Source organism: Colius striatus, chromosome 13 (genome assembly GCF_028858725.1).
Source record: "Colius striatus isolate bColStr4 chromosome 13, bColStr4.1.hap1, whole genome shotgun sequence".
Taxonomy (NCBI): Eukaryota; Metazoa; Chordata; class Aves; order Coliiformes; family Coliidae; genus Colius; species Colius striatus.
Window position 1 is genome coordinate 6,764,235 of NC_084771.1, and position 27,809 is coordinate 6,792,043.

The following is a 27,809-nucleotide window of genomic DNA, read 5'->3' on the forward strand; positions in this document are numbered from 1 at the left end:
CCTCCCCGGGGAGGGCGCTGCCGAGCCCGGGCCCGGCTCCGGGCCGTGTCCCGCCGCGCCGCCCGCCCGGTAGGTGCCGGTGCCCACGTGCTGCAGCTCTGCCTCGTGCCGCGCGTTCCTGGGGTCCGAGCCCCCCCAGGCTGTGCTGGGGCGCAGCGAGCCCGGGGCTGTGGCGGGCGGGAGCGCTCCGGGGGCGGCAGTGGCCCGGTGGGGCCCTGCGGCCCGAGCTACGTGTGCGGTGCCGAGGCGCGTCCCGCAGGTGCGCGGCGGGCGGAGCGGCTGGCCCGCGGGCGGGCGGGGGATGCGGGGTCCGGCGGCGCCCTGCGGGGCGGGCCGGGGCTGGGGCTGAGCCGGCCCGTGGGGTGGGACGGAGGCAGCGCCCTTTTACAGCCCAGACTTTGTCCCCTTGGGCGCTTGCGCGTCTCCGCTCCGTAGGCTGCCGTCGCGGGGGATGCCGCAAGCCGACCCTCTTGCGCTTTCAGCAGTGCCGCGTCCAGCCCGCTCCGCAAGTAAGGCTCTGGGTTCCTTTTGGTACTTTTTATTTCCCTCTTTCTTGGGCGATGCTTTCTCTGCAGTCGGGTGTCAGGAAAGATCCCCACGGTCAGCCTATTTTGCCTTAATAAAATGGGAGTTGGTTGGCTACCAAATAGGCTGAAATCTAACCCATTAATTTCGTGTACTGTTAGTGAATCGGCAGCGGGGAAGTCTCGGGAGTACCAGTTCTGATGTAAAGTATCAAGGTGCGGGGGTGAATGTAGTACAAAGTTACTTTTTATTCTCTTTTTTCTTCCTTAATCCAGACGTGTGTTTCAAAGAACAAAAAACTTCCTTGAAAAGAGTAAAAGCTTGTCAGTTTCCTTCGCACTGCACTAGTAGAGCAACTGGATGGTGATTAGTCATTGTAAAGAGACTGTGAGAACAGAGTTAGTCTGGCCAGCTGGATCTTCACTGGGTGGTGTTTTGCCGTTTCCCGAAATTGCCACAGGTATATGCAACATTGTGATCCAGCTGAGGTCCATATGGGTGTCTGTAAGGCTGTCCCAAAGACTTTATCCGTGCTTTTTTTTGAACACTAGAGCACACTTGCAGGACACTTCAACTGCCACGACTTCTGATTTATCAGATAAGTTTACTGCTGCTGCAGTGCAGGGCTTTGATGTGATAAGCAGGGCTGCTGGCACCTAGAAATAGTGGGCTGACAATGGGGGTTTGTCTCGGCAGGCATTTTCACAACTGACTTTAAAAGCTGCTATCTGTCCTTGCTATGAAGTCTAAACTTTGCTCTTTTGTAGGATTTGATACTGGTTGCAAAAACCATTAATGTGAGAGGACATAAAGCTGCTCACGGACTCAGCTGCTCCCAGTCCTTGAGGACAGCTGCCCTGCGCACTAGGCATGCTCTCCTTGTAAAGCTGCTGCTATGTACTTTGACCCGTGTTGACAAGAAGGCCACTTCTTCATCTGAGTCAAAGCATCCCCTTGCCCTTCCCAACAGGCTGTGTGCCAAGGGGGTGGGAGGTTTCAGGATGAGGGCTGGCGCCGATTGCTTTGTCTTTTTCTGGGTTGCTGTCACCGCTGCCTTCCGTGCTGTGTGTGAAGCAGCACAGGGACAGTTTTCCTATCTCCTTGCTTTGAAACCTCTTTATTGGCACAGAGAATGGATCAGTGCAGGCATTTCATCTCCCTGTGACCACAGGTTACTGGAGGAGCAGGGAATAAGGCTGGTGGGGTCAGTGGACTGTCTGTAGCAGCAGGATCAAGCAAGTGCTCTGCCGTCGTTCCTGCTCTGCTAGGGCCACGGGCAAGGGGCTGTTCTGTAGTTGAGCTTCTGTACTTGAGTTTCTTAAGGTATGTGACCAGGACTTTCCAAAGGACTTGCTGGTGGAGCAGTTGGAGCAGAGTTATGCTGTGTTGCTGTATCAAAACCATCTTGGATTTAGAGAGATCTCTAAAACCCCCCTTTGCAAAAGGGAGGAAAGGTTTTTCCAAGTTGAGTTGCTTTCCCTCCACTTCTCAATCTAATAACTGTTTGGAGTCAGTAACACTCGGTTATCATGAGCTTCTGAGGATAGCAGGGCATGTTTGGAAATCAGGAAGATGAGTTTGGAAGTGATTTGAATAGGTGCAGAGTCCGTTGCCATGCACCAGTGTTGAATCCAGTATGTTGGGTATTGGATGTGGTAAGAGGTTTCACAGCTTCTCTGAGCAGTGTAATGCCATGCTAGCTGAAAGCTTACAGGATAGCCAGCTTCACTGCAAACAAACAGGATATATTAATGTTGCTATTACCAATGGCATGGGAGATCAATAATAACAGTGTCTTCACAAAAAGTCTGTTCTGTGTTTGACATGGTGTTATTTTACCTCCCTTTCTTTTTGAAGTCAGAGAAAGTTGATTCCTTAACCTCTCTTACAAGGTCACATTTTTTGAATTCTTTTGCTTTCTGTTTCACCTCTGAAAACTTTCAAAGTTGCTGTTTTGTGTTTCAAGAGCTGGATGTCTGTTTTAGATCTGAGTTTGGTTAGTGGTTACCTCCAGCTTTGTTAATTATATCACAGGATGATACCTTTCTTAAGCATTTTCTTGTGAGCTTTTACTTAGTTTGTCATCCATTGTAACCCTAAGCTATTTTCTTATCCTTTGGTGTAATTCTGTTCTGCTGCCCTGTATTGCTTCAGTTTCTCCTTTGTACAGGTAGTTCTTTGAACTTGTATTCACATAATTACTGCATTTTGATGATTTCAGACAGTTCCTGCAATTTGCTCTGGATCTCTATTAAGAGTATTTCTGGTGCCTGGTGGCAATTGGAAGTTTTGTGAGTAGCTTCCTTTCTTTGTCACCAAATTGTGGGGAAAACATTTAGTGGAACTAGACTAAGCAAAAAGCCTTGTGAAGCCCACTTGAGATGCACTCCCTGGATCACAGAGAACTGTTCTTTCAGAGCAATCATTAAAGAAGTTAAAATTTAAAATTACTTCATACTTCCTCAGGTGCTTACTAGAACAGAGAGATCTCGGCAGCAGTTTAAAATAGAAAGATTCTTACTCAGTAGTATTTCCCCAGGCTTTGTATGTTGTCCTGTAAGATAATTTGGGACATCAGAGATGGTGAAAGAAGAGGCACTTGAATTTACAGTGTGCATGGCACTCTCTGCTCAGGACCCTACTGCCCTCAGAACACAGTCATGCAGCATTTAGGATTTCCAGGTGGCTTCTCTGCTAACACCGTGCTTGCTGTGAATATAATAAACTCATCTCCTACTGTGTGAAAGCTTACTGATTAGCAGTATTTTCTCAACACTATGGAACAAAGCATTTGGGGGAGGACTGCAGACACACACACAAAAGTTAACATGTTGAGAGAGGGGTGCAATTAGTATTGAGGAGTGATTAGAAAGGGTTAATGTCTATGCACTTTGTGCATTAAGTTTGTTACAGCTGTAGTTTCCTTCTTGTATATTTTTGAATAATGATCCCAATAGGACTTCTGCCTCATTTCTTCTTACCTTCTCAAAATGTTCTCAAACCATGTGGTCAGATTCTACTTCTACTCTCATTTTCCTTTTCTCCCCAATAGGTGTGACCTCCAAAAGCACCTTCACTTCAGGCTATGATGGGATTGTTTTGGTTGTTGCTGCTTTACATACACACGCTGTGGCCCACGTTTGCTGGAGGTGTCACCCGAGTCTATTACCTGGGGATCCGTGAGGTGGACTGGAACTATGCTCCCACAGGGAAGAACGTGCTCGCTAACCAAAGCATTGCCCAGAACCCGTAGGTGGAATTCCATAAGAACTTAGTCTAGTACTGCCTTAAAGTAGTAGTTTTGAGTAATTTAATGGTAGTAGTTTTGCGTAATTAAATGCAAGCATTCTGGGGCATCTAAGCAAGCAAGAGACATGACCTGATAGGTGTCTGGCCTTTATGAGCTTAATGTTTAACTTGTTTTATTGTAGGAACACAGAAACTGTATCAATGGGAAAATGAACACTCAGTTTAATGGAGCATCCAGTGACCAGTGCCTGTACACTAGAGGGACGTAGGAAGGCTCGGTAACAGAACAGATTAGGCAATACTCTCTCCTGGGGTTTCAGTTTTGCTTAGTTCCAGTTGGTGATCAGCTTGTGTGACATTTCCCTGCCTTGTTTTTGTTTCAGTGGAATTTTAAGCTTTAGACTTACTGGAACTTCCCACATGAAATTTTAGGGGCAGTTTGAAAAACATCTTTGTTTTTGTTGCAGAATCTGGAAACTGCAGTAATTATTTCGAGTCTCTACCAAAACACATTTTGGTTTTAGTTTTGAAAACACTAAACCTTTTTCTTTTGTGGGGTGGTTTTTTTGCTCATTTTGGTTTTCTTTCCCCACAGTCATTTGTGGGTTTTTCCACCCCTTCCCCTCATTTCCTGTGGCAAGTAGCCTGTATTTCTTGACCTGTGCTCAGTCACTTACCTCTCTATAACAAATAACACTTGGCTTTGTGTATGTTTTTCAGAAACAACACAGCAGGAATAGGAGAGGCTCACATTAAAACATCAAGGCCTGTCAGTTTAGTGTGGAAAAGTCTCTGTTCTCTGGAGATGCTGAATAGACTTAAACTAATTAACAGAAAAAGAAACACCACAAAATTCAGCATTAATTAGGATGTTGTTGCTGGCTCCTGCAGTGATAACCGATGCAGTGGTTTCTGTTTGCTTTCTCTCATAAAACATGAAGAGAAGGAAATTTACATTTAAGGTCCTTAAGCTTAAAAGCAATTTAAAAACTGTTCTGTCTCTGCAGATAATTAGCTAATGGGACTTCTTTGTATAATGGTTGCAGAAACTCTCAATTTGCAGATTGTTAGCAATAAGAAAAGGATGTAATATTGATATGAATGACAGAGATAGTAAAATGCTTGAAGGATTCTTTTTTGTTAGAAAGAAATGGATGGTGTTGAGGGGAAAAAAGAGGCAGATCTGTAAATTACCTGTAAATGCTTTGTTTAGTGTAGCTGCAGGGATGACTTTACACAGGGATGAGTTTTAGATGGTATAGCTAGAGCCCAGCCTGTCACAATTCTGAATGACAAGGGCAATACTTAATGGTTGCAACTGTTCATCTTCTGGAGGTACAGTTAGAGTTTACTTGTACTTCAGGGCTACTTGTATTACTGCAGAGTGATTAGTGCTAAGGGGGAAGTGGGGGGAGTAATCTCAGCTCTCATTTGGAACCATCCCACTGGACCATGATTCATCTCTTATCTACTAAGAATTAACTATAAAGAGCAAATATAATCACGCCTCAAACTTTAGTACCTGTGGTTACATGCTGGATATGTACCTGCCTGACTTCTCTGCCATTCTACAAGTGATTAAAAATCTGTTAAGTAGAAAATCATCTTCTAGACTGAATTGTGTCCAGAGTGCTCAGGACATTTCCCGTTTCCTGCTTCTTTCGTGTGGTTTTGCTGCAGATGCCTCAAAGGTATTTTGTCTGAGTTTGTAAAGGCTGAAACAGGCAAGAGAAGGGCTTCTGTCTTCCCTGCATCACCCATGGGAGTGTCAGAGAAGCATCATCCTTCCCATTCCTCATTTCCCCTGCCCAATCCAGGGGCGCACTCTGTGGAGAGCTGTGGATGAGGCTGTGACTGTGCCCAGCCCTTACTGTGCTGATATGCCCCAGTGTGTTTCCCATGCTCAGGAAGCAGACAAGTTGAATGGCCAGTGCTGCCTGTTTCTCAAGCAGTCAGAGATGTGGGAGGAGAAGGAGCTTTAAGAGTAGGTCACAGGCAGTCCTCTGTAATGCCAAAGCTTTCCAGCCTGCCTGGGAAAGCTGCATCTCATTGTCATTCTGCTGTTATCAACCAGCTGCTTTATCTAATGCATAACTCATGGTGCCTTTCCCTCTTCTGAATTTAACAGCAAGGCCTCAACATTCCTCCAGCCTGGCAAAGACAGGGTGGGAAGCACGTACAAGAAATCTGTCTACAAGCAGTACACAGACTCCACATACACCACTGAGGTTCCCAAGCCTGGCTGGCTGGGGTTCCTTGGGCCCATCATCCGAGCAGAAGTGGGAGATACCATCCAAGTACACCTAAAAAATTTTGCTGGTCGGCCGTATACAATCCATCCTCATGGTGTTTTCTATGAAAAGGACTCTGAAGGTAAATGAGCCACTGCTGTAAGGGAAACAGACTTTTTTTTCTCACTAGGAGCTTAGGAGTTTGCACTGAGAAGTGTCTGTAAAGCCTCAGGCTTGGTTAGCCCAAGGCTATATTGCTGGAAAGCAACTGTGCTGAAGTGTTCGGTGAAGTCAGCTGATGTTGAGTTAGCAGGTTTATGGTCTGAGAATAGTCTCCTGACCTGGGTTCTACGGTGCACAGCCCAGATTTCTTGATTTTAAAACCTCAAGCTTGCTAGTGGGGGAGTGGTGCAGAAGGAAGAGAGCTATGTTCATTACTTGAAGTGCTGTAGTTAAAGAATCGTGAATGTAATGAGCCTCAGGGATTTTGAGAACAGTGAAATATGAGACCAAAAAAACTGCTACTTGAAACAATCCTGGAGATGTAGAGAGGCTGACGGTGGCAAATTGCAGAGTTGTGGGCAAAAGAGCAGTAGGCAGAATGGAAGCCAACTTTCTGATTCTGTGCTGACCCATTAGCTGGGTAAGTTGTCTTAAAATGACTCTGACACAGTTTCTTCTTATGAGAAGGATGTCTTAATTATTATTTCAGCCTTGGCATGCTGAATCTTGCATTGAAATCTGCTAGCCAAGTATGTATGTGTAGCTCTCTACTGAATGAAAGCAGCTCAGTATAAGGTTACATGTGTGGGCATCTCTGCTCTTCTTGAATGGATGCTGTGATTGCTCAATTGTTCTAGGATCCCTGTATCCTGATGTGTCCCTCCAGGATCAGAAGAAGGATGATGCTGTTTTCCCAGGAGGGAATTACACCTATACATGGACTGTACCTGAAGATCACAGCCCAACTGCTGATGACCCAAACTGCTTGACCTGGATCTACCACTCTCATATTGATGCACCAAAGGACATTGCATCTGGATTAATTGGGCCATTACTTACATGCAAAAAAGGTAAAACCTCCAAGATAAAGGAACTGAGGGCTGCAGTTTCATGATGTGAAGACTTCGTGGTGACTTGAGCAAGGATAGGATGAGAAGATAGTCTGGGGTACAGCTCCTAGCTTCAGGTGCAAACGCAGTACCTGTGTTCTAGATGGATTTTGTTCATTGTCTTTATCCCTTAGTGGCTGGACTGCTGAGCTTGTAGCCCTCTTGATCTGAAAGCTCTCTTAAAAGCAGGAATCTTGTCCAAGACCTAGTTTGTGTATTAAAAATAGCTGTGTAGTGGGCAGAGCTGCTTGGGAGCAAGAAATGTGTTAGCAGGGATATACTAGAAAAGAGTGAGCTTGCTAGAGCTCTGCAATGAGCTGTGCTGAGATGGTGGGGGAAGCTGGGATTTGTGTGAAAAGAGTTACTTTTCTGTCAGTGTTTTAATCTCTTGACTGATGTCTGTTTTTCTGCATGAGTGAGTATTCTTTCATCCTTTCTTTCACGCTAGGAGTACTGACTGGAAGTTCTCAAAGACGCCAGGATGTGGACATCGACTTCTTTCTCATGTTCAGTGTGGTGGATGAGAACCTAAGCTGGTACCTGGATGAGAATATAGCATTGTTCTGCACAGATCCAGGCTCTGTAGACAAAGAAGATGAAGAATTCCAGGAGAGCAACAAAATGTATGGTCAGTGTCACTTTTGTGAAGCCACTGACTCTGCCCAGACACTCCAGGAGTGTCAGTGCTTTGGTATCTTGAAATGCACTTTCTGCTGCTGTGTGCAGAAGCTCTGAAGGCCCATTTCTGATACTGATTTTTGACTTGCTTTGTTTGGCAGCTATTAATGGTTATATGTTTGGCAACTTGCCTGAGATGATGATGTGTACTGGGGACCATGTGTCATGGCACCTGTTTGGGATGGGCAGCGAAATGGATGTTCATACAGCCTACTTCCATGGAGAAACACTCAATATCCGAGGCCACAGGACAGATGTGGCCAGCCTCTTCCCAGCCACTTTTGTTACAGCAGACATGATCCCCAGTAACCCTGGAAGATGGTTACTGAGCTGCCAGATCAATCATCACATACAAGGTAAGGCAGAGGTTGGATTATGTCCTGCACTCCACAGCCTGCCTTCTTTCTCCCTGTGCGGTCCCGTGATGTGCAGTGTGTTAAGGGACAATGTCCTGGGCAGCATTCCCACTAAAAATGGCCCTGGGTGAATGGGATGATTCCTTGTCTTGTGTAAACTGGGATGTGTTGGTTATTAATGTGTAGGCCAGACCTACCAGGGATGACTTACATCACTGTGATGGTTACTGATGGTCCATGTTGATCGATGGTGAAGACAGTAAGTTTGGTACAGCTGAAAGCTAAGATAAGACAGTGCCTGAAGAGCTCTAGTCCCTGTAAGAGGCACTTGCATGGTACATCTGAGGACAGCAGAGGCACTATTTGTTCCCTGCCCATACTTTCATAGCACCCAATATCTAATTAGGGTAAGAAGCTCTGCTCACCAACACAAAGTGGTTCCTTTGCTGTGGGAACCACCTACTCCCCTTCTCCCAGCCACCTGCCTTTTGGCCAGTTTGTGATGGGAAGGTGAGACTGTGTTCACTGCCTGGTCAGACTGGTTAAGAGGTTAAATGTGTGTGTTCTCCACGGTGTCCTGGGCAGCTGGGATGGCAGCGCTCTATGAGGTCCGGCCCTGTTCTCGGCAAGCCCCAGCATCCACCCTGCAAGGGAGAGTTCGGAAGTACTACATAGCTGCAAAGGAGGTGCAGTGGGACTACGGACCCTCGGGGCTCGACCAGAGCAGTGGGAAACGCCTGAGTGAGGCAGGCAGGTAAGCAAGAACCAGGGCAGCCTTGGTGCTCTCTACTCAGTGTTGGGGAGGCTGCTAAGGAAAAGGTGGAATTCCTTTCCTGTCAAGATATGTGCCTGTGATTCACGTGGGGTGCCTTTCCTGGGAGGGCAGATCACCCCATCTGGAAATGTAGGATGCTGTAGCTAGACTGTACTGTGAGCAGTACTAGGTATTTTGTGGGACTTGAAGTGGAAGTGTGCTGTGTTTCATAGCCTTACCCACAGACAGTGGTAGCCTCAGCTTATGTGGAACGTGAGCTGCCACATTTGTCTCTGGGCTTGGTTTCTGCATGCTGTGCCTGACCTGGGAACAGGTCTGTCTATCTGATGAACTACTAAGAAAGCACATCTTGCAGCAGACACAGGGGGGCAGAACCAGCCTGCAGCTCCGCTTCAGTGTAGCCTTGCTGCAGCAAGCAATTTCTAGGAAATCAAATACAGTGACCTTGATGACTGACAGCCTTCCATCCTGCATGTCAGGTGGTTGTGATAGTAGTTGGTGAGTGGTTTCTCATTCAGACTTTGGCTACCTGAAGCAGAGACATTCCTTCCCCTCCATTCCATTCCCTGTGAAGCTGTTGGAGAGGATATACCTCTTTCAAATGGAGAAGGAGAAATTGAGAGCAGTTAATGATTTACCTAAAGCCACACAGCAACTGTCTTTTAGACCTTAGACCTGAAAGCTCCTTAGACCTGTGAGCTGGGCCTTGTAACTAAGCTGCCTCTTCTCCTGGAAGGCATGTTACATCTGTCTGTTTGGACAGGGTGGTGGTAGAGGATATAAATCTCTCTTTACAGCTGTTGTGTGGGAATTTTTTTCAGTTATGATTGCAGTTATCTTCTGAGCTGCTGTCTGGCCCTTGAAGAGCTCTATTTTAGCACTGCCTTTCCATTTACTACATTGCAGTTTTGTTCACTGCCCTCTTTTGCACATCTTGTAGAGCGATGCTGTGCTGTCAAACCCAACTGTTCCAGAAGTGCTCTCTGAACACAGTGGGTTGATGAGTCTGTAGGAAGCATAAACTTCACAGAGACAAGCTGTGCTTGTTCCAAAGCAGAGATGCTGTTCTTGTCTGAAAAGGTGCTTGATTTGGAGATGCTGCTGGAATTGCCAGAGGGGCGTGGGGAGGGAGCAGGACAGCAGGACTGACTTTCACAGAAATGACCTGACATTTGGGGTTTTTTTTTGCATTTAGCCCTCCTGAGCAGTTTTTCACACGTAGCACCCACCGAATTGGGGGAGTCTATTGGAAAGCAAAGTATGTGGAATATACTGATGAGAGCTTCCGTGAGGAAAAGCAGCAATCAGAAGAAGAGAAGCACCTGGGGATACTCGGTAAGAATTCTCCAGCAATACAAATCCCTTTCAGTGTGGGTGAGAAGGATGCTGGTGTTGGGAGCACAGGTTGGGATGCAGGTGGGCAAGAGACATGGGCCTTTCCTGAGGGCATTTCAGCACACTTGGCTATTTTATTACTCATTCTGTGAAGGCCTGAAGCCTCTTTGACCCAAAACACTTTCAGACAATTTTTGTCAGCCTCCTGCTCCTGCTGTCAGGGCTGAATGGTGTGAGGTGGCGCTGATATGTGGGGACATCTGCCTCTTTTCTGTGCTGTCTGCTTCCCTCAGCCTGGGTGAAAGGTGGCCCTAGTGTCTTTGGTTTGCCTGTTGCTCAGTTGCTGACATGCTCTCTCTGCTCTTTGTGTAGGTCCAGTGATCAAAGCTGAAGTTGGAGACACTATCCTGGTGACATTTGTTAATAAAGCCTCCTGGCCTTTCAGCATCCAGCCTCATGGAGTGTCCTATGGGAAGGCGTGGGAAGGGATGCGATACCACGATGGTTTGTGGCTCTTTTCTTGAGTAATTCAATGTTGGTACTGGTGGGGGAGCTCCACAGCCTGTGGCCCCTCTGTGTGGGGCGGTTTCTGCAGCTGGGAAGGAATGGATGTTCTCAGAAACAGAGTGGAAGCCAGCCTTGTCCTGTGAGCCTGCCTGAAGCCTTGCTTGAGGAGATTTTTCCACTGAACTGGTACCCAGGGAGGATGCCAGAGGAAGTATGGTTCCAGAGGTGCTATTTTTCAGGTGAAAACTGTAAACAAAAGCTCAGACTGTTTCTAGCTGTTTGAGACCCTGTAAGCAGAGCAATATGCCCAGTGCACTCCAGCTTAGATAACCACATGCTCCCAACATTGTCTCCTGAGATACAGATGGATTCACTTTATTTCCCATTGCCATTCCCAATTCTGCACCCTCTGAGAGCAGTTCCCTGTGTGTCTTAAACATGCCACATCCCACTTCAGAGATCACAGGTATTTTAGTGACAGGAATGAAGTAAAGCCCTGTATGAGTGTAGCTGGTGAGGAAATATAACCAAGCTTGTCCAGGGACCTTGGGAATAACGTGCCAATCTCTACTGTAAAGGTCTGTCCCAGAATGGGATTCCTGTTGCACCGCTGCACAACTTTACGTACCGCTGGAGTGTGCCAGAGCATGTTGGGCCCACAGCCAGCGACCCTCCCTGCCTGACCTGGATGTACAGCTCAGCTGTGAACCCTGTCAAAGACTCCAGCTCGGGCTTAGTGGGGCCTCTGGTCATCTGCAAACCGGGCACTTTGGATGACAACAACAAACAGGTAAAAGGGGTTTTCCTGCCACCCTCTTACCTGGTTCTTTGCTTTTTTGTGCAAAAAGGGACCATCAACAAAACATCAGGGAACATAGGGAAAGTAAATGTACAGTCATGTGAATTTAGGAGGGCTAAATCAAAACCAGAAGCCAAGTTAATGTCAGACAGCTGGTGCCCTGGTCCCCCATGGCAAAGGCTCCCAAGGGCTGTCCTTGAAATGGTTTCTGGGCTCTGCTTTAAAGTTCATAGACTAATTGGCTGGACAGCTGTATCTGGGATATGTCTTCATAGGCAGCTTTTGTCCTGAGACTTGCATAGCAGGCTGCTTTGAGAGGTGTGTGGAATAAAAATTGCAGCCTTGGAAATGTTGAAAAGACATTTTCCCTCACTTACAGGTGATTTGCTTGAGTGATATAATGGTTTGAGGTTTGGGTGAGCCTCATTTCCTCTGCAAGATCAGTTCATTTTCAAGCAGAGCTCAGTACAAAAGAAGCACATGAAAATCCATGACAGTCTATGCTTTTGATGAAAGGGAGGTGAAATCTGAAGGGCAACCAGAACTACTTCTTGGAATTTCACTTGGATAGTCTGCACGTGGCAGTAAGCCTAGGGAAGACAGTAAATTAATATCCTGGGGAAGTGCTAGACAGATGAGCAGCGACTTATTGTGAAAAATGGTAGGCAGCAGAAAACCAATCTCCTGCCATCCTGCCTACCTTGCAGTGTAGATCAGGAGGCTGCTTTCCATGGTGACATGATGTGGCTACATCAGGCGTGCAGAAGAGATCAGCAGGTTACTCAGGGTGGAAAGTGAATCTTCTGAGCAGAGAGGATTGTGAGTAGATGCAGCCTGCTGTGTGAAGGAGCTGTGGTAATGATAAAATCTTTGCAGGTGTTGAAAGGGTGTAAACAAAACAGGCAGACTTGTTTGTAAAGGGAGGACAGGGAAAAATCACCTGGGGTAGCAATTCTGGCTCCACAGTCTTAAGCAACCCTTTAATGAATGCTTAATTGGGAAAGGTGCATCTTCGTGCCTCAGACTGGGAGCTGCTTGGCCCTCTCTGCAGGGTGTCTTCCTGGGTACAACTGAGGAAGCTGTTACCAGAGTGAGAATCTGGACAACACCAGGGATTTTCTTTTAGTGGGGAGGCACACCATACTTTGCAATGCATTTCTTGAGAGAATTAACATTTTCAAGGATTTAGGGTAATAAAAAAATCCCCAACCCAGGCCTGTGGTAGGAGAAAGGGGTGGAACAGTCATCATCCTCCCTTGTGGGCTGGGGTCTGATTCAGACAGATGGTGAAACCTGCACCTAAATGTAGGAGTGGTAGGGGAAGGAGGCATTGGCATCAAATCCACAGATTAATTTTGATCACTTATGTGAAATATGGAAAAATCCACAAGTGGAGCCTCTCATGGAACAAGAAAGGGACTGTCAGCATCAGTAACGGGTCAGAGTCCTGGCCCTCAGTGACACAAGTTGTAAGATAATGGGGAACATAAGAGCAAAACAGGCAAAACAGTTTTGACTGTAAAGATAGTTAATAAGTGCACTTTAAAACTTAACAGCCATCATTGTAATTATAGAAAGGGATCGACAAAGAATTTTACCTTCTCTTCAGTGTGTTTGATGAGAACCTCAGCTGGTATTTAAATGCAAACATAAAGTACTATTTGAGGATGGAAGAGACTTCTGTGAAAAGAGACAAAGGCTTCGAGGAGTCGAACAGGATGCATGGTATGGCCTGATGCTGCTTGAATGCAGCAGGAATGCACCTGCATGGCACGGGGAGTTCAGCCATGGGCCAGGCTGGGAGGAGCGGCTGTGTGGGAGATTGGGGGATGGAGCGGCCAGCACAGCTGTCCCGGCTGCAGTCAGGGCTGAGTTACAAGCAAGCTCCACTTCTACTGGCAGGCTTGCTCTGTCCAAGTGGATGCACAAAAGGAATCTCTTGGTTGGTATCTGCCTGCACAGGTTTAAACGTTTTCTCCCTTACAGCCATCAATGGACTTATGTTTGGTAACTTGCCTGGGCTGAATGTGTGTGAAGGAGACAACGTGTCCTGGCACCTTCTGGGCTTGGGCAGTGAAGCAGATGTACATGGAGCTGTGTTTCAGGGAAACACCCTGCAGATGAATGGGATGCGGAGAGATTCAACCAATCTGTTCCCCCACACGTTTGCTACTGCTTTCATGCAGCCTGACAACAAGGGTAAGTGCCTGCATGTCCAGCGTAGCCACAGTCTCCCATTGTGGCAGTTGCTGCGGTGGCTGATTCTTTAGTGCAATGGAAACTCTCACAGAGTGAGCTGTGCTTTGGATCCTGTTTAGTCCTCTACACCAGGTCACAGCTCCTGTATTTACATCTAATTCTAGAGAAGAATGGGAGATACAGGATCTTGGCCCAGACTGATTCTCTCTTTGTAGTAACAACCCTGATTGACATTGCTGCCTGTGACCCACAGAAACACACAAGCATGTCTTTCAGAGTGAAGTAGCAGTTGCCAGAGCTTAACTCCCCCAATCATGGCTTGGGGAGATTCACATTTATGATAGACTACAGCCTTTCCAGTTTGTGGGATAGGCATACAGTACTGTCACAACACTGGGGGCCTCAGCTGCCAGTTGTCTTCTCTTGGTGTTCACAGGCTAAATCTTTTTCCCTAATGCACATTTCAGCAGTGGTAGCACGCTTACATTGCTGTCTCAGTTTCTTCACAACTAATAAGCTGCTTATTGCATCATAAATCCTCCTGAGATGATTTTTGTGTAGGACTTTGTTGTACCACTCCCACTTGCTTTCTTTAACAACCCCTTTTAATCTCGTCCTGTGGCAACCAAGCTCCCTAAACAAACACCCAGATACACACATACCAATGTCAGCCGGTCCCAGGCTCTGCATGGAAGCAGCTGTTTCCTGGGATCTTTAAAAGCAGATGATTTCCTCATTCCTCTTTCCTCCTTCAGGCACTTTTGAGATCTACTGCCAGACGAGCAACCATTACCAGGCTGGGATGAGGGAATACTACTCTGTTTCCTCATGTGGAAACAAGGATCCTGCTCCTGCCCCCAAGTACCAGAGGGTGCGGACGTATTATCTGGTGGCAGAAGAGGTGGTGTGGGACTACGCACCCGACCGGGCCTGGGAGCGGGAACGGCACAACCATTCCACAGAGAGGTAGAGCCCTTCTAGGGAAACCTTTCTCAGGGTTTCTCAGACCTTGGTGAAGCCTGTTAGGTCCCTCAGCCAGCTTGTGACCTGGTGCATATGCCACTGCTGGTGGTGCTGCTGATGGGAGCTGCAGCCCCCCAACCCTGTGTCACTTCACCCACCTTCTGGGAAAGCTGTTAAGCTGGTGAACCCCCTGCCACAAATTAACTGTTTGTTCCCAGTGAGCTTTTGGGTATCTCAGCACTCATTCTGCATTTCTCAGCTATGCCGATGTCTTCCTGAGCAATGAGAATGGACTGCTGGGCTCCAGCTACAAGAAGGCAGTTTACAGGGAGTACACTGATGGGACCTTCCAGACTCCCAAGGCCAGGATAAATGGTGATGAACACCTAGGGATACTGGGTAAGGATATGTGCAGAAGGTGCATTTTCCACTCACACAGCCATGGGACTTGGGCTCTAGAACTTCAGTGACTAAGGGCTATAATCTGAAGACACCCTGGATATTTAGGCATCTGCTCTGCATGCAAGTGAGAAGTTTGTGCTGTCTTCTGCCCAGGTCTGCCAGCTTTGGAGGTGGCAGTAAAAAAAGACCTGGATGCAGCTTGCTGTCAAGACTGGTTTCTCCTGGCTGCCTTTGCACCAACTTTATTTCATGTCTTAGGCAAAGCATTTTTCACACCCACATTTTTTCTGATTGTAGGATGGGAATCAATTAATCACAGCATGTGGGGGTTGGAAGAGACCTTTAGAGATCATCTAGTCCAAACCCCCTGCTGAAGCAGCTCCCACCTAGATTAGGTCACAGAGGAACAAGTCCAGGCAGGTTTTTAAGACCTCCAGAGAAGAGGAGCAGTCAGAGACATGTAGGTGAAGATCTGTAGCTGTGAGAGATGCTTTTGGGGCAAAACCAGTCAAGCCTTGGGAAAGTGGAGAAACATGTTACAATGACTGATGGAAGCCCAAGGAGAGACAACTCTGTGTTGGGAACCCAGGACTGTAAGAGGTACCAGAGCTGCAAGACCGAGGCAGTGTTTGCCATGTAAAACAGGCTGCAGCTCTGTGACACTGTCAGGTCAGACTGTGGGGTTTTTTTAAACCAGCAGCAAGGGAAGATGTGGTGAAATTTAGCACAGCAGTGTTCAGAAGTCAAGCCTTAGTGGTACTTAGCACAGTCAATGAGTAACAACCTTTACTTCCCATATCTGGTTCAGACTCCTCTGGTGTGGTTTTCTAAGACTTACTTGAATTGTGACTGACTTCCAGTTCCCTTTTCTGGAAGGTAGAGGTAAGATAGAGAAGATGGAGGGGAGCATCATTATAAAGGACTGTCCCTTGGGGGGAAGATGTTGAGATAGAGGTGGGACTATCCTCAGGAGATACATTGGCAGTCTTTGCTGGTGTCTGAGTACATTCTTCCTACCTCAAGGTCCCTTTCTGTGGGCAGAAGTGGGAGACATTGTCAACATCGTGTTTAAGAACAACGCCACCCGACCCTACTCCATCCATGCGCACGGGGTGCTGGAAGGGGAGACGGGGCAGCCGCAGGTGGCAAACCCTGGTAAGTCACTGTGGTCTCCAGCCCTGCTCCTCTATAGGCTCACAAAGCTCACTTTAGCCTGTAGCCAGACTGGTTTCCTCAGGTAGCCTTAGATGTGCTTGTTTTCTTATGGATGAGAAATGGAAGCAAACAATAACTGGACTCCCAGCTTCACCGTGGTTTTAATGATATCGCTTGTGTGGGAATGGCAACCCTGGGACTTAATACTCTGCTGTGACTTCTAGGATAAGTATAGCATAGACTTTTCTGTGTGCAGCCTTATCTCCTCACTGAGTGTGGTCTGTCTGTAGAAAGGTGATGGCAGTTCACGCCTCAGTCAGTCCTTGGTAGCCCTGGGCCAATTGCCCATGTTAGGACCTGTACTTTTTGTGATGTCCACAATAGCATGAAATAGGAGAAATGCAGATTGTTTCATAGTCAAGATGCCAGTTTCCTTAGTTTTTGGTCCTACTCAGCTTGTGCAGGCTGCCTGAGCAACAGAGTTTTTTGGTTGGGCCCTGTCTGTCTGAAATATAGTGCTAACATGCAAAATAGTAATCAGAAAAGCTAATTTGAATGAGCCTCATAAATATGCTTCAAAGAAATGTCATCTTGACCTCCATCTGTTCTGAGGAGAGGTGGAATTGCCTTGATCAGGTCTGATATCAAAGGTAGCAGATAACAGGGTTATGCTGGTACCAGAGAGTATGTGCATCCCATGAGCCCTCTGCTTCGCGTGAGAGGGGAGGTTCTGCCCTGCTTCTCAGTGTTTGGGGAAGGAAGATGCAATGTCCAACAAAATCAGAATTGAATTTGCACTTTGGAGACAGGATCTTCTGGGGTTTTCTTGTGTGTGTTGCTCTGCCTGCTGCTCAGCAAACTGGTGAGTGGATGTTAATGGTGCTTCTCTGTCACTCAGGTGACATCGTGACGTACCGGTGGGAAGTTCCTGAGAGATCTGGTCCAGGGCCAAACGATTCAGCCTGTGTTCCTTGGATCTACTACTCCACAGTAGACCCAGTAAAGGTAAAACAGAAGTTAGAACCAGAAAAGCCCAATTAGACCAATTTTTCACACCCCCTAGAAAACAATGTGAGCTGGATACATTTTAGAGATTGGCTGAGCTGGGAGGTAGAGGAACCATCTGGTGGCATGTCCAGCATTCTCCTGAGAGAGAAAATCCTCCAAATTCAGCCTGATGTTTAACCTTCTTTTTTCTTGATACAGACCTTCATAAAACAATTCCACTGTCACCTTGACACTTTCCTTCAGTTATTTGCAGGATATGAGAACATCTCCCAGTAAGTCATGATTTCTGTTAGTGAGAGACAGGGTTAATCAAAAAAGACAGAAATTGTCCAAAATTAGGCCCCATGAGTAAAGCAAGGAGACTGCATTGCAGGGTTGTCAGAGCACTGATCTCACAGAGAAAAAACCTGGAGGATCTTGCAATAAACCATCACATTCAGCTCAGAGGTCATTGCATTTTTACCTCAAGTTGCAGATGTTTTTTGGAGCTACAGAGTGGAGAACATTCCAGTACCATTTGTGTTTGACTTTTGGATTTGCATTCATAAGAGCATGTGAAGTCTCTGTTCTTGTGCTTTGGTAGCTGATTTTCACCAATGAGCGCACTTACAAAGCAGCACTGTTTGTTTGAAGTGCTGCAGGGAACAGAAAATGCAGTTGCTGAAAGGCAGAGAACTGTGTGGAAAAGAGGGTGAGAGGATCCTTGCCTCAGAGGTTTTTTTTCCTTCATTCTGCTCAGGATATGTACAGTGGTCTCATTGGGCCCCTGAAGGTCTGCCGGAGAGGGGCACTGCGGTCTGACGGGGTCAGGAAGGATGTCAAGAGAGAGTTTGCTCTGCTGTTCCTGGTTTTTGATGAAAATCAGTCCTGGTACTTGGAGGAGAATGTGAAGCATTACAGTAAGGGGAATGGCAAGGAGATCAACCTGCTGGATGACAAATTTGTGGAAAGCAATAAAATGCATGGTAATGTCTGTCAGGCACCTCAGCACCCGTTACTCCTGGGCAATGCCCTCAGCCTTTTCCATTGTCAGTGGCACAAACAGTTCTGCTGTTCTTAATATTGCAGCACATACATAGCACAAAACTTTGATCTATAGTGAAGGCAAATCATTATGGCTGTCCTTGTCAGAAGAGATGGCAAGAAATGGGACAAAGAGGTTAAACTGATGTGTTGGGGTGACTTGGGATGGGAAATAACATCAAGAGTGAAGCTGACAGACTCATTCTGTTCAGCTCAGGACCATTAGGATACGTTAGATTTCAAACATGGTTGCAATACATGGCTCAGTCATTGTAGCTGGCTATCAAAAAGCTATTTCTACCATAGTAGGATGAGTACATATTTCTAAATTAACATGTTATTTGTGGTAGTTTTTCTGCATACTGCATCTGGGTAAATCTGAAGTATTCTCAGCAAAACAAGTCCCATGGCAATTGTGGAGATAAGAACAGTGAAGAGTTGCACTGTGTGCTATCATTACTGCTGGTTTCATAGAGGTGATATAAAGAATCTCCAAATATGTATGTCCATTGTTATAATTGTTAACCCAATATTATAGCTAGCAAAACCAACACACTGAAGTTGGATGCTTGTTTTTGAGTTACAGAAAGTGCCTGTTGCAGACCAGTGAGTAAAACTCTTGTGTTCCTGCCCTCAGATCGTGTCTCTTCCCATCTTGTTTTCCTACACTGTCATCTGAGTGTGAAAGTTTCCACATATGTACCATCAAATTCAGCTCACTCACTGTTTTGATCCCTTCCCTGCATTTGCAGTTAAAGCAGTTTTCCATCTGGCTGTGCTAATTATGAAATAAAGTCCTGCCATGTAGCAGTTTTACAAGTGATGGATGTGCAATGTGTGCAGCCAGCATGAGACACAGAATGACAGGGTTGCTTCTTGGCAGGATTTACCTGTTTTCACTGTTCAGCAAGTGAATTGTTCAGAAATTTATGTGTATATGGATTTTTATGTATTTACCCCTGGGCTAAGAAGGCCATTTTTATGCATCTTGACTTCTAGAAGCAACCACCTCTGGCTCACTGCAGGTTTTCAGCAAGAGGTAGTTTTTGAGATTCTTTGGAGCTGAGCTACAGCATGGCTTTGGATGCAAGTCACTTTTCCTATCTGTTAACAGAAGGGAAAAGTAGTTGAGCTAGAGGCTGCCAAACTTGTGTGGGACTGTGTATGGAAGATGCTAACTACTGATGCACTGGCTGCTATATGAGCCTTTTTGCACCTAATCCCTTGCATGTTCTTCCCCTGAGATGATTCAGCATTGTGACCATTTTAATAACAGCCTTTTCTGCACTCTTTATGTTATTTACTGCACAGCAATCAATGGGAGGCTCTATGCCAACTTGCCTGGGCTGACCATGTTCCAGGGAGAGTGGGTGAACTGGTACCTGCTGGGAATGGGTCAGGAGATTGATATCCACACAGTGCATTTTCATGCTGAGACCTTCATATACAAGGTAAGAATATTCTCCTGCTGAGAAAGCAAAGACTGGTCACTGATACCATCACTTCTGCTTGGCTCTGGTGCCTTGAACTTCTTCAATGACTTTGCAGCAGTGTCACCCAACTAGGAAAGGGATGTGATTTTGCACATACAGACTCACTCTGTGTTGTGCTGTGTCTAGCCTAACTCTTCTTAGGATGAAGCGTTACCAGATTGTGTTTGCTTTCCCAGCCACAGCCGTGAAGCTGTTCTTTGAAATCTTTTTGAACTTTTAAAAACTGTGGTAACACTGAAGTGGTCTCTGTGACACTGACAGATGCCCAGAGCACTGCACACTAATGCCTCCCTTCCCTTTGACAGAATGGCAAAAGCTACAGAGCAGATGTTGTGGATCTATTCCCTGGGACCTTTGAAATGGTGGAGATGTTGGTTGGGAACCCCGGGACGTGGCTGCTTCACTGTCATGTGTCTGATCATATTCATGCTGGCATGGAGATCCTCTTCACAGTCTTGCCAAAACCAGGTAGGGAGCTATCACTGACTGTTACCCTAAAATATCTTGCAGCACTTTTCCCTACTGCTGCTGAATTCTGAGTGTTTACATCACACTTACAACTCTTTTACATGCCTTAAACATCCAGTTAATTGAGTGGATAGTTAACTTAGGTAGTCCTGATTGAGGATGTTCCCTTTGAATATACTAATACCTGCAGCTGGAATTAATAACAAATTGGTTTCAGGGGTTTACATTGCCTGCCTATGTTTTTATTATGAGTTTTATTTTAGCTGGTGTCTGAGAAGCAATGTTCAGTCATGAGCCTAGTAGTTGTTCTTACTGAGAGTATTGGCTGTAATCTAAATGCACATCCAAAGGCTTCTCATTTCTCTAGGAAGCGTTGGAAGGTGCTCAAAGGTGAGTGACTCTGTATTGAGTTTGGCTGAGATGGAGTTCATTTTCTCTGTAGCTGCCCATGTAGTGCTGTGGTTTAGATTTGTTACCAAAACAGAGCTGATAACACACCCATATTTTAGCTGTTGGTGAACAGTGCTTGCACAGCATCAAGGTCATCTCTGTTTTTCACTCAGTAGGTTGGGGTGGGTAAGAGGCAGGGAAGGGACAGAGCTGGGACAGCTGATCCCAGTACTCCAGGCCATATCACAACATGATCAGCAATAAAAATAAGGGGACCATTTTTCTAAAGTAGCCATTGCTCAGGGACTGGCTGGACATCAGTCTGCTGGCAGCAAGTGGTTGCTTTTGCGTCACTGTGGAGGGTTTTGTGGTGTGGGGTTTTTTCCTCCTTCACTTATTAAATTCCCTTTGATCTCAGCCCACAAGGCTTTTTTTTTTTTTTTTCTTGCTTTTGCCCTTCCAATTCTCTCCTCTGTCCTGCTGGGGGTAAGGGAATGACCCAACAGCTGAGGTCAGCCCACCACATGCTCAGACTGTGCTTTCCTTTCAAAGGCCATCAAAGGTGGGTGCAGCGGGAAGGGACCTGCTCTTGAAGCAGGTAATACAAACCCACTCTTGGTATGATACAGACAGGCAAAGCATTGACAGGAGAAAAGAAAACCTGCAAGTGCTGGAAAACTGTTCTGCCTCTGGATTCCCAAACATGCCACCTTCTGGACTTGACCTGTTTAGCCCAACACTTTCTCACTCTCTTTTTGTTTCCTTTCAGAGACAGCGCTTGAAGTCATAAACTACAGTGCAGGTATGGTGTGTGTGTGGCACTGCTAAATACCGTGTGTGAGGTGGAGCAGGAGGGAGATCTCTGATCAGTACAGAGATTTAGATCTGTAGGAGAAGGGAGGAACACAAGCACCACTTACAGCCTCTCCTATCAGGCTGGCCAGTGTGTTAGTCTGAGGCCTGGCTGTCTCAGAGGATGGATAGCAGGAAGGGTTCCAGGTTAGGTTATCTGTCCTCCAGATGCCTATGCTCTGATTATGAAAATAAGTAAGTTGGACTAGTCAGGCTTGTTTTCCTGTTAGATTAAAAACTTTAGTGCCCTTGCATCCTCTTGTACTTGCTGTATATGGACCCATCTTCAGGGGTGGGTGTGTAAGCTTGGAAACTGGTAGAGATTCAAAGGGTTGTAAAGGAAGATGTTGTAAAGGGGGTGACTTTTCTTATCTCTTTCAATCCCTTTCTTATCCCAAGGGATGCCTTAGATGAATTACCCTCTCTTCTTGGACTGTCAATGACAGGGAATTTTCACATTCACTATTGCTAGCTGAAAGGACTGAGTCAGCATACAAACAAGCACATCTGCCTTCTGGTCTGCTCTTTCCCCAAGAAAAGAGTCTTAACACGTGCCATGGCTCTTTCAGGTATTTTAAAGAGCAGATGTGAGAAGACATTTGGTTGAGCAGCACCAGGGAAAAGAGGAGTAGTAGAAAAGATCCCTCAAACTTTCTGGGCTAAATGTCTGAATAGTTTATGGTGTTAATTTATTTCCTGGATTTTTTTTGTCTTTCTCTCCAACTCCATTTTTCAGCTGCTGTGAATAAATCCAGCTGAGCTGATTGCAGAGCCAGGTCAGACCACCTGGAAATACAGCCATCTGCCTACAACTCTTCATTCTCTACTGATGTTTCAGTCATTTCCTTCCCAACAATGTTTTCCTCACCCAAAATGTGTGTAAATAGGAGGAGTAGGGAGTATCTCAGAGCAGTCATGACTATATTAAATAATTCTGTTTGTATCTTACTTGGGCGTCAGCCTGTGTGTGCTCACCAGGCAGAAGTCTGGATCAACAGTTGTTACCTGTGCAAACAGCCACTTTTGCCAAAAGGTGGCTGCTTCCTCTGTGTGGGAGTGTAAGAGAGCTCAGGATCTTCAGTGACTCAGCACTGGCATGACTGAGCAAGTGCACTCTGAAAAGTGGTGCTTAGGACAATAGCCGTGTGCATGGGGAGCTTGCAGCAGGGTGAGTCCTCAAAGCAGCCTTTGCCCAGACACACCTTCTTATCCCCATTCTTCTGTTTCTGGCCCAGCCAGTGACTCCTCACAGCCCCAGACCATTCCCCTGTGAGTGGGGCCAGCAATGGTGAGCTGATTGTGCTGGGACAGCTGAGAGACATGGCGAGGTCCTAGGATGGAGTGGATTAGGGAAAGAACCAGCCATTCTCAAGGTGCTGTGTGACCTCTTGGATGAGGCTCCATTGTTGGATGGACAGTGACTGTCTCTTTTTATTTCCTATGACTGCATTGCATCTTTCTTTTGCTCCCTTTTTAATACCTGTTGGAACCTTTCAGTTGTGGTATTTATGGCTTTCATTGCAACTGGGGTTTTTTGTTTGTCTCTCCAGAGTCACCGCCTGAGGATGAGTCCCAGAAGATCATGCTTTTTGGGTCCAAGTTGGCTCAAGGGCAGATAGAGGCCACAGTCATTGCCCTAGCCATTGCAGGAATAGTGTTACTGCTGGCTGCCTGCATCCTCCTTGCAGTGGTCATCCGTCTGGAGAGGCAGAAGAGGTTAAGGCGCAATCGAAGGTCCATCCTGGATGATGGATTCAAGCTCATGTCTAAAAAGAATGCTGCTCTATAAAGCCATGTACAAACTGTGGGCTGTGTGCTTGGAGCAGAGGTTGTCCACAGAGAAGATTTTTGGGGCATCACTTCAATCATACACTGTACTTCTAGAAGCTGAGGAGGGAAGGCTGGAGTCCTGACCTCTTCATATATCCTCCTCAGCACTCTGTAAAGAAAAAGTCTGTCCAGGAGAGAGCCGAGGACCCTTTGAACTGACTGAAGACAAGTAACAAGAGTAAAAAGGTCTTTCTAAAGTACTCCTTTTGCCCAAGAAAGAGAAGAGAAATTTCCCCTATTTTCTTCTCTCCAGGACAACTCCACTTGGTCTTTCTCAGCAGCCTAGCTTAGGCCAGATTCCAGCCTTGCTCCATGGCCAGAGCTGAGTTGGGAATTGCCTCACAAGTAACTGTGTGCCTTTTAAATCATTAACCTGAAGGGGGGAGAGAATATTTCCATTGTCTGTGAATCGGTTAAGAATGTGGAAGAGAAAATGTTAATTTGTGTTTGGATTGCTGTTTGTTGATGAGTAATTGGACAGATGCAAGTTCAGGGCAGTACATGTCACAGTGTGAGACTGCCATCAAGCACCCTGACAACAGCTGTGCCTCACCATCAGCCTTGCTGTGACACAGCCTCCTGCTCTCAGTACCCCAAGGCCACGTGCTTTGACATTGGACATCCTGAGCCTTGTGCTTGGAGAAGCAGCTTCCCCAAGGACTGTAGTGTCCTGGGGACTTTTCTCCATCCCAGTTCTGTCAGCCTGTGCCTCAGGCCCTGTGCAGCTCCTTGTGCAACAGAGGCAGGGATGCTGTGATGTTCTGTGATGTCAGTTGCTCTCTTTCTTTCAAATACATTTTAGTGAAGCTCTCTCCAGAGCTGAACTGTTGCTGTGTTACTGCTGTGAGCCAGGCCAAAGCTTCAGTCCTGTGAGCTGGAGTTTATGCTTGGGACAGAAAACATCAGGGAGTGCTTCCCCTCTCATGGTACAAGGGCAGTTTTGTCCAGGCTAATGTGGCAATGGTGAAGAAGGAGAAAGCTGAAGTCCTCGTGGAATTTAGCAGCGTGGAGCAAATAAGTTGCTGTCTGTGGAATGTGGGGCAGTGTGACCTGAGCTCAGGGATGGGTGTATCTGGGGCCACTGCCTTTGAGATAGCACAGAATCCCAACTGTTAGAAGGGCCTGTCCCAGTAAATAAATGCTTGTGCAGCACTGCTGTCTGCTCAACCTGCTGTGGCTAATAGCTGGGCTCCTGGGGAGAGGAGCAGAGTGCTGGGGGGCTGCTTGGGGCCAGGATGGGGCAAAGGAGCAGCTGCCTCCCTCCTGGCCTTGGGAGTGTCCTGGGTTGAGGTCAGCACATTTGGCTGTCTGTGCTCCCCTCCACAGCTCCCTGCCAGCAGCCAAAGAGGGGGGAGAGCTCCTGCCTAACCCCTGAGCACTGTAGCCCACCCCCCAGGCTGTGGTAGCCATCTGTCCCTTGCAGCCCTGCTCACACACAACACTCATGTTGCCCTGTGTGGCAAGGACCAAGCAGGACCCTATAAAATATCTATCTTCCTGGCTCACCCACTGAATCCCCATTATCTAAGTGGATGCAGGTTAGTGCTTACATATTTCTGTCCCTAGTTTTAAATTGGAAAGGGTGTAAAAGTAATCCTTTCTGGGTGGCTTTGAGGCAATTAAGGCAGAGCTAAATGCTTGTAATGACAAGGGACTGCTGTAGGCTATTTAAGCATAATAGCACCATTTTATCCAGAACAATAGTTATAACATACTTAATCATGCTCAATTCATATTGGGTCCCTACATCTTTCCAACTGCCCTTTCCTTTGGCAGTGGGGACAAAGCTCATTAATTTCCCTTGATTACACTTCATTAAGCCTTGTGAGGAGCTGGAGGGCTGTTGAGTACTCTGAACATGGGTGCTCTTTGCTCATTGTCAGCCCTGGGTCAGCTGTTGTTGCAGACTAGAGGTTTCCAGGCCCATCAGTCTGGGGTGAATTTTGGCAGCTCTGTCATCAGAAGTAACAACCATGCAGGAAATCTTTTCTCTCTCCTTGCCTTTGGCTTGTGAGAATAATAGATCAAAAGTTATTCTTGGCCCACACTGAGGCAAAGGAGTTATTGTAAATATATTTACTTTCTTCAAGAAAGCAGAGGGAAGTCTCCCCCCTTCCAGTTCCTCAGCCTCTAGCAGGGCACTGCTTGGCACAGGAGGGGACTTGGGGTTCAGTGCTGGCTGGAGCTAGGTCTCTTTGTTTGAGTGCATTCCTTAAACAGCAGGCTGACAAATTTCCTCCACTGTAATGCTTTTTGTGCCCAGGAGCCCATGACTGGGAGAGGCTCTTCTCCAGTATTGGCAGCTGGGAGCTTGGGCTCCAGCCCAAGGTGATGCCTGTGGGGAGAGGCTGTGTCCTCTGCTAGGCAATGCCACCCCAGCCTGAGGAAACCAAGGAAAAGCTTTGGACAAAGCAGATCATCTTGCTAAAACTTTCTGTTGCAAGAACAGTTTCTCAGCAGCTTCACAACTGCCTCTAAGCAGAAGCTGCCTGTCCCAGCCAGGGGCCGTGCAAGGGGTAGGAGGAGGCAGTGGGATGTTTCAGTTCTGGTGCCTGAGCTGGAGCTTGTGGAGAAATGTGCATTGTCTGGGCATCTGACAGTTGTGCTTATCGCTGGGGCATGTGTGGCTACCTGGAAGCCCCTTCTGGAGAAGACTGACGTGGGCTGGGTCAAGGGCTCTGCACAGGGAGGCAGTGGGAAAGCAGCAGCTGCCACGCTGAGCTGCAGCAGCACGTCCTGCCAGTGCTCCCGCTGCTTCTGCCAGTGCAGAACAAACCAGCTGGGGTAAAACTCTGCTCCATAGTGGTCCAAGAGAATTGACTTACAATAGCGTGCACTGAAAAGGATTAACAGTGCTGGGGGGATGGGTTAGTGTGGCTCAGCTCACAGGGACAGGAGCACAGAAACGCTTGTACATGCTTTTAGACAGTTTGCTATTGGAAACTTAAAAAGCCTCCCCTCAAACCCCACCCTACTTTAACACACAGTGCCAATACAGGCTTATCTTTGTGCAAGAACTGGTTTTGTAGGGGATAAACATAAGAAGCACCTAATATTTCCTGCTGTATTCACTTCAGGTAGTGCCTTTTGTCTGCAGTTCTAACATTACCTTTCCTGGGCCCCAACTGGCTGTGATAAACTTTTCGGGAGTGTACCTGGATGACCACTCACCCATTTAAATTACCCACACTCTTCCAGGCTGTCTTGGGTGACTGCAGAGCTGAGTTACTCGTTTACATAGCAGCAGCTTGGTTGGCAGCCCTGTTTGCAGCAGGGCTGAGATGAAAATCCCTTTATTGGCACTGTGCTCTTGCTCAGCAACGGGCAGTGTCACCACTGTCTGGCTTCAGCGGGCACACAGTTGTTTCAGGGCTGGGCTGACGAGTCATCTGACATCCCTTTGTACTCCCACTGTGGATGTGAGAGATGTGCAAGTCAAAGCAGGTGCCTTTGGGGTGTACATAAGGAAGTATGAAGTGATTCTCTTTTTTTTCCCTGAAAACACAGAAGTTAATGTCAAATGAACCCAAGGCACGCTGTGAAAAAGGGCTAACTGGGAATTGTCAGCAAAGGGATGTCTTCCAGGTGCAAAGCACTCTTTGGTTCTGAATCAAATGTGTGCCTTCACATGTGCCTTTCTTTGCAGCATGTAATTGCCATATGGACTGTTTGCAGTGGTTATCAGTTTGTTGGCACAGCAAATTACAGCACTGATGGTAGGTTTGGAGCTCTGTGCATGTTTACTGCCTGGGGAGAGGAGCTCAAGCACAACAGCTGCCAAAATAGGGTGATCTGCAGGATCACAATGAGAGGATGGATCTGAGCAGAACTCAAAGCTGGCCTCCAGCTTATTCCTGTGTAGAATATATGGAATATATATGGAATATAGGAATGTGGTGATATGCACACAGCAAGAACTGAACTTGCCAAAACATCAGTCTGGGAAACAATTGGTGTCTCTAGTCACAGACTATTCTCGAGCTGTGGGAACAGCAGGACTGGGCATGTGGTTGATGAAACAGCTATTACTGGAAATTGCCATTTATAGTGTTAAAATTCAAAGCTAGTCTGTCTTGGGAATCAATTTTGTTTGTTAATTTGCTCCTGTTTTGGGGAAAGTAAATCTATTACTCAGCTTTATAAACCTCATATCCTTTGATATTCTTCAGAGGCAAGTTTCACTTTGCTTTCTTTCTTAAGCTGGAGGAAGGGCAAGAGAGGTGAAACGGTCACCTGTCCTCAATGAACCCTTGAAGAAGAGTGAGGGAGTCATTCAGTTTATTGGGAGAAGGTATGGGCAGAAATCCCGCTGCATAAGGGACAGCTCAGCAGGTAGGATGCTACTGGCAATGTGTCCAAGGGGTGCAGGGGAGAAAAATGCTCTCTACTGTTCAGTGTCATCAAGAGTAACAAAGAAATTCTGTCTCATCTTGTACAGAGAAATGTTGACGTGCAGCAG

At 46.7% G+C, this 27,809-nt stretch overlaps 1 protein-coding gene across 7 annotated transcripts; it reads left to right on the forward strand.

Annotated features, from left to right (window-relative positions):
• Positions 1-8: 8 nt before the first annotated feature.
• Positions 9-27,809, forward strand: HEPH (hephaestin). Of its 7 annotated transcripts, XM_062006553.1 has the most exons (22): positions 20-69; positions 436-509; positions 3,578-3,774; positions 5,903-6,147; positions 6,866-7,078; positions 7,566-7,745; positions 7,897-8,151; positions 8,737-8,905; positions 10,122-10,261; positions 10,634-10,765; positions 11,347-11,558; positions 13,142-13,292; positions 13,554-13,766; positions 14,522-14,732; positions 14,989-15,128; positions 16,155-16,286; positions 17,185-17,291; positions 18,034-18,259; positions 19,629-19,768; positions 20,116-20,278; positions 21,438-21,470; positions 23,071-27,809. In XM_062006553.1, the coding sequence occupies exons 3-22, from the start codon at positions 3,611-3,613 to the stop codon at positions 23,307-23,309; spliced, it is 3,465 nt and encodes a 1,154-aa protein (XP_061862537.1). In that variant the 5' UTR covers positions 20-69; positions 436-509; positions 3,578-3,610; the 3' UTR covers positions 23,310-27,809. The 7 variants fall into 7 exon arrangements, with proteins under 7 accessions (XP_061862538.1, XP_061862537.1, XP_061862540.1 ...); XM_062006554.1 differs by lacking the exon at positions 436-509 and having other exon boundaries at positions 9-69; XM_062006556.1 differs by lacking the exons at positions 20-69; positions 436-509 and adding an exon at positions 103-259.